The sequence below is a fragment of the Chanos chanos genome, chromosome 14 (genome assembly GCF_902362185.1).
Source record: "Chanos chanos chromosome 14, fChaCha1.1, whole genome shotgun sequence".
In the NCBI taxonomy this organism is placed as follows: domain Eukaryota; kingdom Metazoa; phylum Chordata; class Actinopteri; order Gonorynchiformes; family Chanidae; genus Chanos; species Chanos chanos.
In genome coordinates, this window is record NC_044508.1 from 6,463,106 (window position 1) to 6,484,676 (window position 21,571).

Genomic DNA, 21,571 nt, shown 5'->3' on the forward strand with positions numbered 1-21,571 from the left:
CGCGATAATCAACAGCAAACCAGCAAATCAAAAATAGACTGATATCACACAAGAAAAAATGGGCTAAGTTGTGGTGTTCTTGTTTGGAGTACTCGAAAATCTTCTTTAGAATCAATCTGATAAAAAAAAAATCTGTAAGCCTGTTTTACACTATGCTAACTAGGATTTAGCGTTCTTGCTCAAAGTTTTCATCTTGCCCTTTTTACGTTAAAACTATCTCCAGACATTGTTATGACAAATAATTATGCCTCAGTATCGCCTTATTACAATAAATAGAGATAGCTAAAATACAGACCTTTAAATTCCTGTTTTTGCAGTTGTGTTGCATTTTCTGATACGATACCCAGGGTCCCCTCTCGGAGACAAAGTGAGTCGAACAGACATTTGCTTATTTTCAGCTGTCCAGACACTTTCGTTGTAGAAATATCACCGCGTTCCTGCTGTCAACCATTCCCATAACATAAGAGAGTACTCAAATAACTGGCCAAGCGACTGAAAGCTTGCGCCAGACCGCATCCTTTGTGCCTTCCCTGGAGTAAAATTCCCGGTTCGGTAAGATTTGAAATTGTTCATGCCAACGTACGCAACAAAATCATTTGCTTTTCCTGAAAAGAAGGGACACAGCAAAAGCTCTGTCTGTTCATAATGATTGCAAATCGCTGGAGTGAACATGCTTTAAGGAGTTAAATTAGACAATGTCTATCATTTATCTTTGAATTAAATAAATTAAATTAATTGCGTTGACGCTGATAGAACGTCGATTCAATTTAAGCATCGCATCAGTGACTGCGATTGAAGTCCATCTACAAAAACTGATTTATTTCATTCGATGGTTTACTGGACGTTTACCATTGGGAATATTCTTCTGTTTAGTTCCCTCACAAACTGTTACAGGAATGTACACCAGATGCGTCTGTTCAAACTTAATTTACGCGCCGACTCCTTTACACTGACAGTGAGGTCTAAACTGTGTCTAAATTACTACAGATGCAGACTGATCTCTGCCTAATAACTGTGATAAAATCTTATAGATTTGACAGTAATTGCCTAAATGCCTAATGGTCTTGAAAATTGCCTTAGTTGAAAATGTATTTGTGCTCTTGGATGTATTTTTACGTAGGAGAATTCTCTACGTTAGATAGATGGATTTGCTTCAAAGCGGTAGTAAAGAAATGAATTATTCACACACACATTAAAAATCAACAATATATTCATTTCTTTAACAAGTAGCAGATGCATTGACCAAAATAGTAAGAAGAAAATCTACGCGGTTTGTCTTTTGTCGTGGTAAGCTATATAAATTCGGTGCTAACCCCTTTCTTCCTCTTTCCTCAAATTACCTAAACCATTATGTTATCGTTCCAGCAGCAGCCATATAGGCTTTCATGTGTATAACTTTTTTTCATAAATCCAGGCACTAGCCAACCCTTAACTCTAACACAGCTAGGTTAATTAGGACTTATTCATGTGCAATGATTATATAAATTCATTTTATATGTATATTATAAGTGTATAATAAGGAGGTGATGTACCATAATAAATCATTTTTGATTATAATGAGACAATAATTGTAGATGTGGCTAGTTTGTGGATGTTAGGGGTTGTGCAGACGCTCAGGGTTGATATTCTCAGTCTTCCTCTCTGATTGGTTCTCATTTGAGGAAGCCCGTGGGTTCAGCCAACTATTAAGCGCCTCCCTGTCTGTCTAAAGAACATTATAATGCAAGGGACCGCCTTTTTAAACACAAGGAGATTTGTCTTTCATTTAAGCTCTACATGCTTTTTAAAATAGTTAAAAGTTTTAGAATAGTTTCGGAAGCATTTCGCCCAGGAGCGGTGCGCAATGCTCTCTCATACCGACCTCTTGGATACTCGCCTCGGTGAGTTATCGTCAGCCAACTCCGGTCTTCAGCTCCACTGTAAGCTAGCTGTCAACTTTTAATCTTCATTTTTTTTAAATTGATGTAGATTTGTTTTGCAGTTTACGCTTTATTCTCTAATACATACCTACATTTAATTGTAAATGATATAAAATATTTATATAAAATGTGATTTAATTAATGTGATCAAACAGATGGTCTTATTTGGTCTCATTTTTATCTTTCAATGGCAAATGAAATGAAATGAAATTATTCGTGTTTGTGAAATTTATAGGGTGCAAACACCACGAATATTTATTGAATTAGCCTCTTATATTTGCTGAAATTCCGAAAAACTGTGCGCTATGGCTTAGCTCCATGTTTCGTTTTCATTTTATGACGGGCTGTTTATGTCCTCTATCAGGGATGAAGGATGCTGCTACAGAACTTATCGGACACAGGGATGCTTTAAAGTGCAGACTTGGAGCTGGAAGTACGGATACAGTACACACGGGCGAACTGGCTTCGGGTCCCGATGCGGTTGAAGGGACCACGCTTCTCCCCGGAGACGACATAAACAATGCTGGATCCAACCCGTCTAGTATGCAGGTCAACACCAAAGAGCAGGAGAAACAGCAACAGCAGATTTCAAACCAGTCGAGCGGGCAACAAAATCAACAAAAACAGAAACGACATCGGACCCGTTTTACTCCGGCACAGCTTAACGAGCTGGAGAGGAGCTTTGCAAAAACGCACTACCCTGATATCTTCATGCGCGAGGAACTGGCATTAAGAATCGGTTTAACAGAATCACGAGTACAGGTGAGAAAGGCTGCCTTGGACAGAGCTTGATTTCTGTGTCGCCATTAACAGCAGTCTTACATGTAAAAAAAATAAGCAACACAATTAAACTAAATTAAAAATGGAGTTCAACTAAATTGGGAATGGGATGTGTGAGAATGGCGAAGATGTCTCCAAATAAGTAGGGAGCAGTGTAAATGCTGTCCATGGTACTGAAACCTATTTTCATACGGAACTGTAAATTTATTTATTACACGGAATGACTGCAATTTCGCATCTTAAAATGCGAACGAAAGAAAAAAAAAAGAAGTCACCAGTTACCGCTCGGCGGTGTTAAACATTCAGGCTTCACAACGATATCTTTTTTTCCCCCCATAGAATAACTTATAGATTTATGGAATTTAATTCAACACTGACATTCATATCCATTTTCAAACATAATTTTCTTAACGCAACATCAAACACATGTGTAATTTATTACCGCTTTGGCAATTAACAAAAATGAGAAAACGATGTAAATTACTAATTGATATGATGCCTTGAACTGTAATAAGCACAGTTATCATCTGTCACTGATATACAACCCAGACGTTAAGATTTTTTTAATGTTTTGTGCTAAGGAACAATAATTGAGTTGATGTTACGACAATGGACTTCATGATTAATCTGTAAAGGTCAGCAAATCATTTTTCTTCTTTGGAACAGTATGCCCCACTACAACGTCTCAATAGCAGCCAATCCAATAGCAGCTTAAAGGCTAATGTTGACTGGGTTGTAATGAAATATGAAATTGCATTTCCTTTCTGCCCGCGTGAAATGAACTTATCCCAACTTCATGGTCGGTTGCTTTAGAGGAACTTCATATTTACTATTCTGTTCCCTTAAACTGACACATTAATCATGTTTTGAGTTGCCAAGCGAAATGTGCAAACCCCGTCGTGGAATACCACTGCTCTCTCTGACAGCAGAAGTACCAGAAAGGCGTGAGACTACTGTTTTAGTGGAAGCCTTTATTTTTACTTCATAACAAAGCCTGGTTAGATTTGGCTGGGATGCTTTAAGCAAAAATTAAAATACATATGCTTATAGGCGATGTCATACGTGGCAATATTTTTTCTTCAAAGTACTGTGTCGTATCTGATATTTCAAAGCCCTAGGTTACTCATTTTATTTGACCGTTGGATGCGTATTAGCAAGACTATTCATCTTAATCGTTTTCGTTTGCCCACCAATAGGTATGGTTTCAGAACCGTCGGGCCAAATGGAAAAAGCGCAAGAAGACGACCAACGTTTTCCGTGCTCCTGGCACTTTGTTACCGACTCACGGCTTACCACAATTTCCATCCGCAGCCGCCGCTGCGGCCGCTATGGGAGACAGTCTTTGCTCTTTTCACGCCAACGACACCCGTTGGGCTGCGGCCGGAATGCCAGGAGTATCACAGCTGCAGCTCCCACCCGCTTTAGGCCGGCAACAAGCGATGGCTCAGTCTTTATCCCAGTGCAGCCTTGGAGCGGGTCCACCGCCAAATTCAATGGCACTCTCCAACGGCTTATCCTCAAACGGGTCCGGTCTTCAGTCCCACCTGTATCAGCCCACGTTTCCCGGAATGGTACCTGCATCCCTTTCCGGTCCGACAAACGTAACCGGCTCACCACAGCTTTGTAGCTCCCCGGACAGTGATGTCTGGAGAGGGACTAGCATTGCCTCTCTTCGTCGCAAAGCACTTGAGCACACTGTATCAATGAGTTTCACCTAAACTGAACGTTTGCTCTGTCCTTTATGTCCAAGTGTTTCAGAAAGACGACAGAGATCACACACAGAATGTGCGGCTTCGTCTTGTGTAGAGTGAAACTGAAATTTGTAGCTAATGGAATTTCAAGATAACAAAGGCTGAATTAATTTCTCGATTTGTTAAGTTATTATTTTGAAATAGAGACCACAGTCATTTAATTATTTTCATCTCGGGTAAAATGGTGAATGATATTAATTAATTCGTTTAGTTTTCCTCAGATTATACACAGTATTTTACATTATTTCTCCTTCAGTTAAATCGATTTTGTATATTTATTTGCTTGTAGGTCGTTTGAATAAGAATGAGCTACAGTATTCGTGAGTTGGCTATTTATTTAATTGGTCAGAGAGAAGTATTTTGTCTTAAAGATTAATATATTGGAATACGCTGAGCAGATCCACATGCGTTGCATGCAGGAATCAATAAGGCATGTGTAGAACACGTTTTATTTTATGTTTGTCATCTTTTCAAATTTTGTACAAACTCTGTGATTTTTTAAGAGAAAAAAAGAATCCACAAATTCGCAAATTATCAGATTCGGCTGCATGTGATGGTTGGGGGAGGGGGGGGGGGCAAGAATTTGCATAGGACTAAAGCAAACAAAAATACCTTGAATAGGATGTTGTATAGATTAAAAAACACTCTTGTTCCCTGCTGGTCTACTTGTGATATGTTCAACTTATCGTCTGTGCTTATTATTGAATAATGTTTTTTCTTAAATGTTTATCGTGCCAAATTCAGCACATTATTCTCTGGGCAGGTTTCTATGAACTTATTGTAAATGGTTGAATAAAATCATTTTCGGTATGGCAAATTCAGAATGTTTTGTTATCCTTCCAGGTGCACTGAGACATTTGTTAACTAAAGAGAACAAAGATGAAACGATTTAAAAGTTCTAATTGATTTCAAAACGATTGAAAAACTGCAATATGCTTACGTTGGCCACCGCCCGTTGTTGATACAGACGCCTACCACACGTAACCAAGGTTACAAGTTTTATAAGCGCTGTGGTAGAGTCTGACAAAATTGATTGTTTTTAATACTCATATCTTTCCATAGCAATACGGGCACATCATCAGTACGTCACCTGATTTTAGACAAATCCTACTGCTGACAATTTTAGTATGTAGCCTATTATTTTCTGTAATAATAGCTATTATTTAAGTTCAATCAAACATTTAAAGAAGGTTCAAACAAAAGAGAGCTACAAAAACACTGTACTGTCAAAGTAATAGATAGGCAAAATACACTGGCATGCTATAACCCATGTAAACAGTACACTATGATCACACATGCTGTAAAAAATGCAAGTGTAAATGCAGTGGTTAATATGTTGGGCAGCTGTTGAAATAAATTAATAGAAACTGGGACCCAGTAGCCTATTTTAATGTTGTGCATTAAATCAACTGATCTAATCGGTGCGAGAGCATAAATGCACTGGTGGATCATTCAAGTGTCTGGCTAAGCTGATTACAGTTATGCTCTAATTTTTGACAATATTGATCATTTGTCAAGTCAAGATGTCTCAGTTTTCTGCCATTTCTAATAATGTTCAGTACGTCCTCACAATGTCTGCTCCACGTCTAACAGAAACTCAATGATGATTCTAGGAGATGGTGCAAACTTGGACTCTACCCTCGATTCTTTGCAACAGATATGTCTTACCAGCTGAGCTAGTGTCAGATTTCATTTTTTTACTGCTTTGTAAGGTCAGTGCAGTAGACCATGCATTCAGCAGGATGACTATTGCTTTCCACTATCCCCAGCCATTCTCCTTACATGTTCCAGATACTCTCTCCCAACCAGATCAGTGGCAGACAATATTTCAGTTCTGAAGCCAGTCCTCCAGCTCTGCCAGGCGGAACAGTCTGGAACAATGTAGGGTTCATTTTTAAACCGTATTCCAAAGACCCAAAAGCTTCAAACATTGACCAAATGGAGGAGACTCTCTCTTGATTTGGTGGTCGATTTTATGACTAGATTGATAGCTTAGCATCCTTGATCAAGACTGAAGGCAATTCCTTTGAACTCCCAATTTTTTAAATATAAAAGCATTATCCAAGGAAAATGATGGTCGATTTACATTTAATGAATTGAATTTCAGTTAATTCACTGAATTAAGTGAATTGAAACTGAAATGACCACAGTTCGATTCTTAATGAACCTTGAGGCAGTAAAATCGTGGAGCTGTTCCTGGGATGGTTCCTCCTTCCTGAGCGAATGGAAAACCACCTCATCTCAACACTGGCTACATTCAGGCCCTTGCTTCAGTTCCTCACAAACACACATGATTCAGGTCATCAAGATGTTGTTAGCACCTCGGGGGGGTAATGTTGGTGTGGGAGTTTAAAAAAAAAGTATATGGAGAAAAAAAAAGTGTCTGCTTAGTGACGTTTTTTGGGAAAGGACTAAAACGAAACAAAATAAATGGTGCATTTCCACTTCTGCATCAGGTTTAAGAAAGCAGGATCATGCTTTCAGAATTTCATCTTTCTGAAAAGAAGAACAACAACAAAAAAATCTAGGATTACAGATTATGTAGTAACACCTCTGGGAGTCCTCCAAGCTTGCTATGTAAGGTTTGCCTGTGCGCTGCAAACCTGAAAAGCCATTAAAAAACACAAATTCAAAATCTAATTGTGAACTGAAGAGTTAGACTTGTGGCTGGACCTGCTGTCATGAGGTTCACTTTTTGTTGGTCTGTACTGGTCAATATATGATTTAGGGGGAGCAACCTTATGAGGTGATTGTAAGCCTGTGAGCGTGTGTGTGTGTGGGTGTGTGTATGTGTGTATGCAACGTTTCAATAAAAAAAAAATGAAGTTGACCCATTTTCTTCCTTTATAAACTAATCGGTGATACAATATGAAGGCACAGTTAACTGCTACTCAGTTGATGACAGTGTTTTAACATTACATGAAGGATGCAAAGGTCAATACAGTAAACAGACAACATGTGGAAGTGACCTTCTGTATAATGCGGCACGGAACCAATTAGCAATTAATTACATACATGTTTTCCCCCAGTACCTTTTGTGTGTTTTAAAACAGTTGCTATTGGAGAAGCTTAAGAGCTTACAGGCATGTGCATTCTGCACTTTTATCGCCGTGAAGGTTATTTTGTTTGAGAACCCACTTCAAACGTGGGTTCTCAAACAAAATAACTGCTGAGAAAACATCCGCCGTTTTGTCAGTCTCACAAATGTGATTTTCAGTGTTCTGTGCATCCGCTTTCTGGTAAATGACAGTAGCATAACACAAACAGCAGTATTCCCCTGTTTTCAGCTTACACTGTGTCATGAAGTACCAAACCATAAATTATCTTCTCTTTTATGAAGTCAATGACGTCGTGTACGTAAGAGCTATTTTTAACAACAGAACAGTGTCAGATCAACATTAACAGAGCTAAATGTATAGTGTATTTGAACCAATGGTCAACATCAGACTAATTGTTGAAAATGCAGTAGAAAAACAGGGGAGTTTCTTATTCTCAACAGTTGCCATGTATGCTCAATAAAATACAATGCTGTCTATAATAAACAAAAAATGACAACAACCAAAAAGCTATTTCATAATACATGTAACAGCATACACAATGCATGGGGAAAGGCAATGTATTGACAAATCCCACAATAGTCATTCATTCATTCATTCATTCATTCATTCATTCATCCACTCATCCATTTCCTTGTGTATCTGATGGGGCATTTGCAAGATGTTGCTGGGCAACATAACACTGTGAGAATTATCAGATTATTACACAAACCTTGTGATATGATGGCATACAATGATAATTGTGGTAATTACAGAGAATGATGTTGATCTATTTTAGTAGGTTCTTGTTGGTACGGACCATAAAAATAATAATGTAATTTGTAAGTATCGGCCTCTTCGATGCATAAAGGATTGAGTAAACAGCAATTTAACAGTTCGGGACATAATCAACAGTTATAAGATTTCTCTACACTTAATCCTGCTTCAATTAACAGTAAAGCTCCCCACACTAATGTCCCTCGAGGATACGAATCTCTCTTTCAAAACACCTCTTTGATTCAACAGCCACACAACTTGTACCTTACTTGTCTAGAATTGCCCGTGAACTATTTCACTAGTGTATGGAAAGCACCTTGCAGCCCCTGAAAAATGCAGGAGATCAACACTACATCAAGAGTCAATGCGGTGTAAGCCACCATGAAGGTCACAGCCATCACAAATATGCAATCTCAGTCCACGGCTAGACAGGCACCTGTGACAAACAGGCTGATTCTTCTTTGGAGTTGGCTACTGTCTGGTTTCACATTGGTAATCCCCAAGCGTTTTTTCAGCATGCCCAACATAGTTACAGGCCTGCAATGAACTCAGAAAACTGTGTTAGTTAATACAATCGAGAGGAGTGATTTGTGAACAACCTTTTGCATTTAGTCCACAAGACAAAACAAAATCAATTTGTTTGAGTTTTTTATATATTGCTGTACATGATATACATATGAAAAAATCTTGTTAAACTATAGATGAAACTATTGTTTACTTAGGAATGTATTTTGGGGATAGGGCATGAAATGATTTCCAATGTGGTGGGAGTTATGTAATAATCGTTATGAATATTCATTTTGAATGTTTGTGCCATGAACAGAAGACAGAGGAAGATTCATTTGATTTTCATTTTAGATTGAACCACTGCCATCTACTGGTACTTCAAGAGTATTTCTCCTCAATTCATGAGCTTCCGTTGCTAAGCCACCTTTCAAACCAAATGGAATGATACTACATTCAGAAAGACAAGAAAAAAAAGCTTTGAAACATCTTCACGTACCTCTCACAACAACAGTAAGAACCTTAAATCCTGAAGTCTTAGCATCTTTCTGTTTTTTTTATTGACCAAACATTGCGATCTCTGATTGGAGCAGACATACCAGTTTCGCAAATTAAAAAATCAGTCTGTAACACTAAGATGAAGGCAAAAACACAGTAGAATTCTACATGTCAAGGACTAGGATATGCACACATTTTGGATTGTTTGAAAGGAGATGTAGGTAGTAGGGGAAAAGTTTATTGACTGAGTAGTATCATTATTTTATGTTTTTGATTTGATGTAACAAAGTGATAAAGGACGTTAAATTTTACATCATATGAGCTTGGTTAGATGTATCTACGCATAAAGAACAGGTTCAAAAAATGGATTGTGTGCTATGCTCTTTTCTGTCTGAGAGTACATTAGAACCTATTTAGCAGTCTGCACAGTAGAACAAAGAGATTTAGAGGACACATGTTAGATGATCCATAGTGTGTATACAGTGTGAGATGTCACCTTTGGCCCACAAAACAAGCTTAGGAGTGCATAACTCACATGAGGCCCTGCACTGTCCCTCTCATGCTACCAAGGACCAAAAGGACGAAAGGAGTGCACAGATGGCATGCTGATATCTGCTATAAATACACATCTGAATTCATTTGAAGCAACTACGTGTCTGTTATCACTTGCTAAGGGCCGCTGCAAATATCTCACAAACTTTCCATCTGACCCTCCATTAAATGCACAATATTAATGTGACTTTCAGAGCAGACAATATTGCTTCATGCCTTTAAAACCTGGGCTGGAGAAAAGTGTTTGATCCTATTCCAGTACAGTAAATGGTAAATTTGAAATTCCAGCATGACACTTGAATCTATTATGAATGGCTTACAACTGGCAGTGTATCTTCAGCTCCCCTTGGGTTAATTCTCCTTATCATTTCTTAGGGATTGATCATAGTTGAGTAACTGAATCCACAGTATGAAATATGAATGCTCCTCTAAAACAATATTTTATTATATTGTTTTCTTACTCTCTTCTTTGTCTTTCAGTCTGTATAGTTAACCTCTTCCCCGTATTATAAAAAACTGGCGATCAAAGCTCTCACAACCAAATCGCAAGATGCAGATAATCCAACAAAGTGTTTATCTTCGTCACCTCAAACCCCAAACCCCAAACTGTAAGTGGAGGGTACTGAAATGGAAATGAGTAAGACCAAAACATATAGAGTGGTTTTTTTTTACTAGAATAATTTATTGAGTTCTTGTAAGACCTTCAGTACTGAAGAAAGCAGAGGGAGGGCCAGTTGGTCTCTCTGTAGCCTGGCCCTCAATGCCACTCAGTAGGATGTATTCACTTCCTGAACTGCTGAATGGGAGCTGGGACCTTGATATCCTGACCCTTCTCCAGCTTCTTCTCACAGTCAATCAGGTAGTTGACTCCATCAACTACCAGCTGAACCAGCTCGACCTGAAATAAGGCAGAATGGGCAAAAGCGACCTCTGAGAATGATTCCTGTATTTCAGCGCTCCTTGCGTTTATTTGCCAATCCATTCTCTTTATCCTTCCTATTTCTGGCAAATGTTTTGACTAGTGTATGTGATTATCAGGGCCACCAAGCTCTTGTCTAACTGAATCATGCATGCCAGCCTTGGACAACATAAAAAAAAGAATTTGAGATACTTTCGCTGTAGGAAGTGTGGGGAAATTTTTGCCCATTAAAGTGTGAAATCTCTGAAAATAAGCCACCATTTGCGATATGTGTTCGTAATAACATGCTTATGTAGCTCAAAACCCTCCTAGTAAATTGCTTCTAACAAGGCGTCAGCCGTCAGGTCTAACACGTCTGCTTTCTACCTCTGGGTTTTTCCTCTCTATCCTATTAAACTGCCCACTGAAGTTAAGACGTCTCAACCCAGGAGTCTTTTACCTCAGACTTGCCAAGTCGGTCGAGGTTGGAGATGTCGAATGTGTCACCCACGGCGGCGGTGTCCACACCACCTGTGCCGCGTTTCTGTAGCCTGAGATTGTCCAGAATCTTACTGAAGCGTGGATCCTGTAAGTGGATGGAGGTGCGATGAGACAGACGCTTTTGTGAAAAGCTCTAAGGAATTAAGGGTACGCAAAGATACAGTATCTTTGGGGTTTGCAGTACCTTGCTGAGGAGTGGCAGGCGAACGTGTACTCCGGCTCTCAGGCCGGTACCCAGGTTGGAGGGGCAGGTCAGGACGTAGCCAAGGTGTTCGTTCCACATGAACTCCCAGCCCTTCTCCTGAATCAACCTCTCCACCTTTACATTTAGTGAAAGAGATCCATTTCATGGTATTAACTCGCAGAAACCATAGGACTTTAGGTAAGGTTCTTCAAATCTCTGCCTCTGCTTTCATTTACACTTCAGTTTACTTCAGACCGTAGTAAATAGGAATGTGGTGTGTCATAAATATCATGAAACCCCAGACCAGTCATGAAGACCAATAGATTAAGACTGATATTATGTTTAAAGTGTGGGCTTAAAGTTATTTGCTGTGAACATGGAATATTCAGCTAGTCTAAATCCAGCGTACCTCTTTCAGGCCCCGGCAGAACCTCTCAAATACCCTCTTCATGTTGCCGCCTTTCTCCATAGAGATGACGCGGGTGTGGTCCTCCTCATTGATCCAGATTAAGAATGTCTTCTCATTGTTGTGCCTGATTTAGAACAGACAAATGAGATCTGAAATGTTCTCCCACGGGAAGAAAACACTAAGGCGCTCAGCTGAGACCGTTAGTCCTCCAAAACAAAGTGCAATTTTTGTCCGCGCACCTTCAACTCACTCTGCACTATTGCTCGTAAAATCACAAGCCAATTAATTTCTTTACAAAGTTAGTTTCCTACTCTCACATGTGATTAACCATTAGAGCAATGGATAGAGAAATACATCATAACCTTGCAGCTTTGGGTCACGGTCATAGCATTAGATATATACGCAAATACATATAAACACACACATGCTTGATGGGAATGCCATCTGGTGATGCATGCTTCATGCACCATACCAGATTCCTCTGGCATCTGGCCAATCACGGGCCATCCCTGCACAAGTCAGCAAGGGGGACACAGGTTTGTCGAAAAGGAAGTGGTCCTGGAGGGGATGGACCAATAAATGGGGGGAAGGAAAAATAGAAGAAAAGAAAGGAGGGATCGGGGTCAGGTCAAGTCAGGAGAGCTCTAAGGTGTCAGGACAAGGCACAAAATACCCCTTTGATGTCTCCTAATTACATCAGTCTCTCAGCAGGCTACATGTGAATCCTCTCTAGTCTTGAACTAACAAGGTAACTTGATCCAGATAAAGGGCAATATTCAGACTCATATCAAGTGTTGGAGATTCTGCAAAGGTACACACACAAAAAAACCCCAACACTAACACCAACTTAACATCCTTACCAAGTCTTAAGTGGGTATTAAATCACTTAATTCATGCACTCCCAATTGAAGTGGTGTCATACAGACTCTCCAAAAGAAAAAATGATTTTAATAATAAAAGAGCTTTTAGTTACTTGAAACAACTATTAGTTAGTTGGCTGCATCAGGCTCTAGAAAGAAAGTAAATGTTCATGCCTGGGTTTTGCACCACTATTCCTCTGAGAAACATTACGGACACCATAGGCAGCAGAAGAACAGACAGGCAGCAGAAGGATAAACAGGGAGTCACTACAACCGTACAGAATGGGCTTGTGTTGCTATTCTATCACTGGGAATCTCTAGCTCCTCTGCCTTACCAAATTCCTCGGGCGTCCGGCCAGTCTCTGGCCATACCAGCTGCAGTAAGCAGAGGAGATACTGGCTTGTCAAAAAGGAAGTGCTCCTGAGGCAGGCCAGCATTAGACAGGAATGACAAGCGTAGTTAGCTCTTAAAAAGTGATGCTAGACACAGAAAATGCCGCCGTCAATCACAGAAGCTAGTGACGGCCACTGGATGAGGGAAACTTCAACAGCAGAAAACCATACAGGTCTCATGGCGTTCCCTAATTTGGATTTGTGTCTGATTAGAAATGAATGAACAGTGCATACCAAGACCTTCAGATCTCAGAATTACTGAATTGCTGCATTCTTCCTAGTAACGTAACCATTATATTATGTCATATTGCAGTGTGTGCCGTTGATGAAGGTGAAAAGACGGAAAAAAAGATGAAGAGAAGGTGGGTGCTTACGTCAATGAGCTGTTGCTGCTCCTGCTCAGTCATCTCGGTCAGGCTGTAGTAGCGGCCAGAGAGATCGTTCTTCAAACCAGACAGGGCTTGGACCACCACGCGTTCCACCTCACGACGCTCTGCGCGGCTGCAGGCAGGAGGAAGGCTCAGTCCCCGGATGCTGCGGCCCGTACGAACGCGCGAGGAAAGCACGTAGTTCTCGTCAAACATTCCAGAGGTGATCTAGCCAGGGGAAAGGTCTTCATCAGATGTCAAAGCACACGGCCATTCAAACGCATTTGATATACGCCTACTCAATATCTATGATTGTAGCCTGGGACCATGAAAAGATGGAGGAGACATTAATGGCATACCAGAAGAATAAAATGAAAAAGGGGACCATTGTGTCGTTGAGAAAGTGAACCACTGGTGGGAACAAAATTAGCATTTAGCGTCACATAAATCCATGGAAACTTAAGCTTCCATGTAATGTGTAAAATGGACCAATCTCTTGAATATTGAGAATATTGTGCTTCCAGACATCCTAGAGCAAGGCAAGAAAATTCCCATTTAAGCTAAAAAAAAAATTCAAGTTCTTGGAAATCTACTCAAGCTTTAGCAGCAATTACCCTCTAATCACCCTGGCCACCCTAACCTTTACCTCCGTTGCATTGTGCTCCTTGGTCACGGTAAGTGCATAGGACCAGTGTTTGCATTAAGAGGGTCTCGGGGGATGAGGGAATCCCTTACCTTTGAGGCGTCCAAGTCAGTTGGATGCTTCATAGTTAGGGGGTCATAGCCATTGTGCCTGTCCTTGATGACTGGATTAAAGATTTCAGCAAACACCTGCAGATTACAACAAGTCATTAGCCAAGAGTTTGACCTAGGTGCCCCTGTCTGTACAAGTTGTATCACCCTTGATTGAAGGTACATAAACACAGAGATCACGTCTCATGTAAACCGTCTAAACCAAGATCAGGTCTCGTCAAAACTGAATCCTCTACAGAATCCTTAACAACATTTAGTGCTGTTCCATGTTTTGTACAGTCAAGAGCAGTTAATAAAATGTGAAATTTTACCACGATGAGAGTTGTCAATTAATTTTCTTAACAGATTATGCAGTCTCAGAAGTGAGTCAAGAGCCAAACTATATTAGCAAATTAACTGATTAAAAATAACTGTAGTAAAGAAAAAAAAAAAAATATATATATATATATATATATATATATATATATATATATATATAGTGATATGCGTGAGTTCTGTTACGATGGGGGACTTAGAACAGTATGGGTAACTGACATAACGGAGGATAATATGATGAGGAGTGATGGGAGGAAATTTCCTCAAATTAAAACAATGAAATTGTGTTAAGTATGATGTTTGGAGCAAGAGGCCCAATTTATCTTACACATAGTTCCTGAAGGCCATATATCTATCAGATTGTAGCCCAGTAAATAACACCACCAAGCATGGATGTCAGTGTTAAACCCATTGTAATTAGCTCTAGTAGCAGTCTCCTGAATGTGTAAGCTCCTCGATAAAGTGCTTTGTTGCACTGACAGGTTAATTTTCAAGACATTCCCATTGTACTTTCACAGGTCTCCTGCTAGCGTACACAGAGGTGTAACAGATTCCATCTCATAATGATGGCAAATGTTCACCTCTTTGGAAATAGCCGCAGACTGTTTTCAGACAAGACAAACTGACTTGCCTCACACTTCTCTAAAAAAGTATTTCTGCACGCATTTCTCTTGAAAACGTCACTCATCTGTGCCCCATTGTCCTCTACTGCACAGCACCATTGTACAATTTGAGATAAGGTCATCAGGGCTGAAACTGGTTTTCCAGGCTTAGAAGTTAATTAAAATGTGTAGCAGTGAAATATTGAATAGGGAGAAAAAAAAACTCTTATTATAGGAGTGCTTGGCTTGTTTAGTGCCTCACTGTAACAAGATGTCAGTTGTGGACTGGCACTTATGAACTTATGGACTGGGGTGGGTGGGGCAAAAACTGAAAACTAAAAGTCAACACCACAGTTTGGCCAGCATTGGTCTGCAATATACCTCATAGCTCTCCTCATCTCCTGCCACCATGCCCACTGTTTTGATGAAAGGATGTCCTGGGTTGTCCACACCGGTCTGGATGCATTGGTCGAGGCTCCAGTTGTTGGGGGTGAGCTTGTCCCTCAGGCGAGCATAAACTGCTGGGGTCAGGGCAGATGCCATGCAGTTGTTGTGCTTCCGCAGGTCTGGAAAGTCAGCACTGTGGAGGGTTTAGCAGTCCCAGAGGAGTCAATTTGGAAGTCCAGGGAGAAAATACAAAAGGAAGAGATAACCAAAGTCATAGAGCAATTTAAGTATACGTGCATAAGAACCAGAGGAGCATTCAGTACAGCTGGATTCAACTGAAACTGGAGCCAGTGGTAACTTATGGAGAAGAGCCTTCTTCTTGTAGTATGGCCCTAAATTAAGAGTGTCTAAGTGATGTGCCAATTAAGAACGCAAAGCCTGGAGATCCAGAGGAAGTGTGTAAATATGCATGTTTCATTAACTCCAGATTAACCACACATTAGTCCTCAAAAGTGTCTGGAAATCTTAATGTCTCATTGCATCAAAAATAGTAATGCAGACAGAGGTTGTTTTGTTAAAGAAGCTTCCTTCATTTTCTTATAGAAGACAATATCCTTCTAAAAATGTGGGTGGTATAGGAAGAATATTACAATGATCGTTCAAAGTCAGCCTCCAGAGCAACATTTTTCAATTACATATACAATGTACAGAACCTAAAATATATTGACAGAGGTCATTTCAAACTAACGCTATAATTGACTCACTGATGTCTAGGATTACATGTACTTGAATTACATGCCCAGGGGTCCATCAGTCATATTGAATTGCCTTTGCATGTGAAGCTCGGCAGGGACAGGAGAGCACAGGGTGCCATGTGCTGGCAGTGAGAGTGATTTAGTACAGGTTTGTGCTAATGTCAAGTGTGTCAGGGCTCTTCAGGAAATGACACCTGGCCCCGCTTCAATCAAACGCCGCTGACTAATTATGTTTAAGCACAGTTACAATCTATTCAAAATCTTTTTCCTGACTACAGTCACTCCACTTGACTGTATTAGCAAGGGGTGGTGGCTACAGAAAGTGAATGTAGTAACCATGGTAGTGCGTATAAGAATGGTACCAGTAGTTGTAGTAGCAATAGTATTAGTTATACAGGTTGAGGTAGTGGTAGTTTTATCAGTTGTGAATGATCGGTAATAAACTATGCGTACATTATTTGTAATCTTAATGAACACAGATATTTAAAGTAAGAAATTTAAAAAAAAAAGAAGAAGAAAACCACCTGTGACAAAAAAAAAAAAACAGAAGCCAAAAAAAGAACAGAGGCTGTTATGAATTACTCTACCTGGGTGGGTAGAGCTTCCTTTTTTCTTCAGCAGAGATAGCAGCAGAATCACTGAGCATGTAGCCAGATGCCAGCGTTCCTGCTCCCAGTCCAGCCAGTAACACAGCAGTGTTACGGCCACTCAGCAAACGGGTGAAAGTGCTTGCCATCCTCAAAACTCAGTCTTCCAAAGGAAGGTCAACTGCAAAGATTTGGACGATAATAATTACACACCAGGAGCGAGCTATTCTTTGGACCCTGAAAACAAAGCATAATGAGCATTGTACCTAGACTTGTATTTCACAGCTTATAGCTTATTATGTACTTTTGTAAATATTGAATATTCATAAAAGTTGCCTTTACTCCAACCTACAATATGATTAGCAAAGCAATGTATGGTGCACTGCATCTTTGCAAGGGAAAAGAGATTTACTTTTTTAATATCACATTTGACTGGGAAGTTCAAACTACGTTTTTCAAATGGTTCAAAGCCTCACTTTTTAAATATGCATGGCATTGCTCCAACAGGTATTATTTTTGATGTCATCTTTGACTAATATGCCATGTCAGTGCGGCAATAATGGTTATACAATATCCATATCCACGTCAACTTTGAACTTCATGCCAAGACCATTTTTACTTTCTTGAATTTCAGAGGAGCATTAGTTTTGCCACGACACACAGTTTCAGTGTCACGTTGACATATGCACAGAAGGACAACTGACTGACTTCATCCTCTAATAATTTACTTATTGGAGGACAGGGCAATGTTTATACATTCAGCGCGAAACCATAGCTGAATGAGTCTAATTCTTATGTAGCATTAGTTGACACCGCACTAAAATGACTCTACTGAAACAAACAAACAAACAAAATTAATATTTGTGAAGTCGTTGATCCACATACAGTCCACAACTTCATACTTGTAAGTGTACGCTTTAGAAAAAAAAACCCTTTCTTTTTAAACCCCATGAATAATAGGCTTCCGCGTATTAGGATGGCAGGGAGCCAAACGTGCTAAGATGCGTTTAAAGCTACTCTTGATGCTTCCAGAGAAACTGGCCAAGAGTGATATTTGCCAAAGGACTAGTTAACGCCTACTGGGGAAAAGTGGGCAGAAGTGGCATTATTAATAGCAGCTGGTCTAGATGAAGCATTAGCGCCATGGGGCTATGCTGGCATAAACTCTGCTGACCACATGATCCGACGTGACATTCTGGACCGGTCAGAGAAGCTTACGCGGGGAGACGCCGACTGGGATTGAGAATCCCCGAGGAGGGACAAGGGGGAAGCATAAGTCTGGCTCAAGTGAACTTCCCACTACAATGAATCTGGAGTTCAAGGAACTAAAGACCCACAGCTGAGAGGTTATTTTGGCTGCCTGATTCACAATTCTATTAAGGTTTTTCAAGGTTATTTTTTGCGCTTGAGACCTGTGTGAGTGCTACATATAGAAGAAATGGCTTGAGGGCACTCTACAACGGTAGTAGGATATAAATAGCGGATAAATCTGTAAGAGTGATGGATTGCACAGTGTGATGTTTATTTGAGTAAATTTAAGTGCAATGTTTACTTTCTTAGTTATATTACACTTTTAACCCTATGGAAATTTTTGCAGTTCATTAAATCTGAACCTGAACAACTCATTAAAACTGATTTCTTTAGTTCACACTTGAATAGTTTTCTTTTATAATGACAAATGTGTCAATGTTCAAATTGTTGTTGTTAAGGATAATTCAGCAATAAATAAATAAATAACATACGTTTTATAATTTAATCCTATAGCTATACATAGCCTCTAAATTACGCCACGTACATGGGGAAATTAAGCGCAAAAATATAAAAATAAACATGAAGTAAATTACAATGCGTAGACTGAAAAAAATTCTACCGTTCAGTCAAAATGATATAATTCGTATTTCCATACCTGTATAGAGAATGGAATGTGTCCCAGCCAAGCAGTCCCGGAGGCGATGAGCTACAGAGTAAGCGAAAGCCAGGCCCAGGCTCAGGATAAGAGCTCATAGGAACAGCCAATCCTATTTCTACTGTCAGCGTGTCAGGGGCCTGCGCACGTCCCCTGCTGTCGTGTGCCACTTTGTCCTTGAAATCCCTCACCCTCACACCACCGGTCAAAGCCTCTAGGTCTTTCATTACCTTCATGGCTTTCCTGTCGGGCCCTCGGTCGCACCATTTTACGCCCCTCCCCCCTCTCGAAGTAATTTCCATTCACTCAAAGAACAAGGTATGAAGGCCGAAAAGGCCAGTCACGCCAACAAATTCCTGGGACACTTGGGAGGGGGGGGGGGGGGGTGTATTTATCCGCAAGGGTTCTGTCCTGGCGTTTTATAGCTACTGTGATTAACAGTCGTCGCAGAGCTCTACAGGTAGGCGATAGCCTATCAATGACTCAGGGATAAAATGGCATGTGTAATACGCAGTAACATGTCTGCAGGGTTGTTAAGTGTTTGCGGACTATGGATTGTTTGAAGGTTATAGTAGAACTGGCGAATCTTTTTTTGCCATGTTAACCCAGGGCTCTGGTATTATCTGGTTTAATACCACAGCCCTGCTGGGAGCCACTAATACGTCCCCTACTTCCTCTGGATTAGGGAGGGAGAGAGGGAGAGAGAAAGAGAGAGAGACATTATGTAACTACGTGTAATTTATGTACTTTCTTTCAACTAAGGGGAATTTTTCTCTTAATCCAGTTTCTTGGATTCCAATCGTTTACAAAACAGTCTTTTTTTCTTTGAGGACTTTGTAAGGAAGGAGTTAAGATTAAAAAATCAGTAAAGATCGATGAGGTGAACGTTTGCTCTTCAGGTGAACTGTAACTGCCGCGGATCTGGACGTTCAGTTCACAGGGCCTTCTTCTGTGTCATGCCATGTGTAGGCTAACGCAAAGAGTGAAATAGGATAGACTGTCACTGAGCCAAGAAATGCAAGCGTCACTTGCACCACCGCAGCACAAACAGCTCTACTAATAGCTGAAACAGCTTTTAACCCTGTAGATCCTTAAAGGGCATCTGTTTTTCAACATAAATGTCGCTGCAAGCGGACTACATGATGTCCTTGCTTTGGTTTTTTTTTTGTTTTTTTAATCCTGTGGTCCTCCAGGTAGACAATATCTGTCACAACGAACGAACGACGAATGTTAAAACATTTACGGTTTAAGCGCTTGATTAGTTCTATGCTGAACACAGCCACTCGTCACATTGGCACCATTTACCTGGCAGAGCGGAGACATTTGCTGTTACAGTACTTTCAGCCAACAGGTGGCAGTAGTTTTACATTATCAAGTCAGACTGTTTTCAAAAATTTCTTCACATTTTGAGCACGTTCGGCAGCTTAACAGTTTAGAGAACACGTTCATTATTTATGACCACGAGAAAAAACGTTATTTTTCCAGGGTATTCGTCTACAGCTTTTTGCCAATTGCTTACACACTGGAAGTGAATGCCTAGACAAAAGCAAGAAAACCTTAACTTTTGCAACCATGTCTTAAACAAAGGCACCAAAACTACAAACACATTTTCTGCTTTGCACTTTGTTTGCAATTCTGTAACACACTGTTTGCAAAACACTACACACTGTTTCTTACATTAGACACATTGTTCATGAATGAACCTCTTGCAATCATTGGGAAAACACTTCTATCAGAAATGCAAAACATAGCTGAAATTGGCAACACCCAAACACACCTATGAAAACACTTGTACAGTAATTGAACACCAATCAGTCTGAGCCTTAGCACTACAAATAGACCTCAGGTAAGCTTTTGGTGGTGGTGAGGTGTCGGTGGGTGCTCCTGCAAGGAGTCTGCAAGGTGTTCTTCACCACCATGCCACCCTAGGTCACTACAACACAGCACACATAATCACATTTCTGGATGTACTACCTACTTGTACTAGACAGACCAGAGCAGCCCAGGTTTGTTGTGATCTGGGATAATGTTAGTTTCCACCAGGCTGCTCTGGTCCGAGACTGGTTCACCAACAACAATAACTTTACAGTTGTATACTTGCCCCCTTACTCCCCATTTCTCAGTCCTACTGAGGAATTCGTTTCGGCTTGGCGTTGGAAAGTGTATGACCACCAACCACATGCCCGCCTGCCTCTTCTGCAAGCAATGGAAGAGGCATATGGAGACATTGAGGTGGGGTCAGTCCAGGGTTGGATAAGGTACGCAAGGCGATATTTTCCCTGTTGCCCAGCCAGAGATAACATTGCTTGTGATGTGGCCAGACCCTAACAGAGGGCGGGATCCATAAACCATCCACCTCATCCCTTAAAATTCCTTACAATACTAATTTTTGCTTACCATTGCACTGTAATTTTACTGTAAGTATTTTTGAGTTTAGCGTAACATATTGTATCGATTACTGTACTGTAATTCTATTTTTTCTTTGTGTTTTCAATAGCGGGGGAAAAAAGCGGTATGTTTTTTTTTTCCTGCAGCCTTTCTTTTTTTGTGTTCATTGAAATGAGAGTAGATGTACTATACTGGAACAATCTTTCACAGGAGCCTGTATGAGACAATTAAAAAGGTATATGAAATACTAAAGACAGAAGTGTTTTGTATAAAGTACAACAGCGTGTTGTTGCTGCTTTCAAAGAGTATTTCAAATGGTGCATGTGTGTATCATTGTGTCACAAAAATGCCATTTTGAAAAAGGATTGTTAGGTTTTGATTGCAGAGTTTCATTCTGACATAGAAGTGAGATGTTTGTGTCAAAGTGTTGTGTCTCTTTCGCTTGTGTG

General features: G+C 40.2%; 2 protein-coding genes across 3 annotated transcripts; one reads left to right on the forward strand and one right to left on the reverse strand.

The window, feature by feature from the left end:
• Window positions 1-1,843: 1,843 nt before the first annotated feature.
• On the forward strand, window positions 1,844-4,417 carry otpb (orthopedia homeobox b). The gene is made up of 3 exons (XM_030791991.1): window positions 1,844-1,880; window positions 2,284-2,681; window positions 3,896-4,417. The coding sequence occupies exons 1-3, from the start codon at window positions 1,844-1,846 to the stop codon at window positions 4,415-4,417; spliced, it is 957 nt and encodes a 318-aa protein (XP_030647851.1).
• A 6,180-nt stretch (window positions 4,418-10,597) lies between these two features.
• On the reverse strand, window positions 10,598-16,977 carry ckmt2b (creatine kinase, mitochondrial 2b (sarcomeric)). Of its 2 annotated transcripts, none has more exons than XM_030791176.1 (9): window positions 16,829-16,977; window positions 15,481-15,679; window positions 14,165-14,260; window positions 13,436-13,657; window positions 12,281-12,366; window positions 11,809-11,932; window positions 11,400-11,534; window positions 11,175-11,300; window positions 10,598-10,714 (listed from the first exon to the last, which is right to left on the reverse strand). In XM_030791176.1, the coding sequence occupies exons 1-9, from the start codon at window positions 16,975-16,977 to the stop codon at window positions 10,598-10,600; spliced, it is 1,254 nt and encodes a 417-aa protein (XP_030647036.1). The 2 variants fall into 2 exon arrangements, with proteins under 2 accessions (XP_030647036.1, XP_030647035.1); XM_030791175.1 differs by lacking the exon at window positions 12,281-12,366 and adding an exon at window positions 13,004-13,089.
• Between the last annotated feature and the right edge of the window lie 4,594 nt (window positions 16,978-21,571).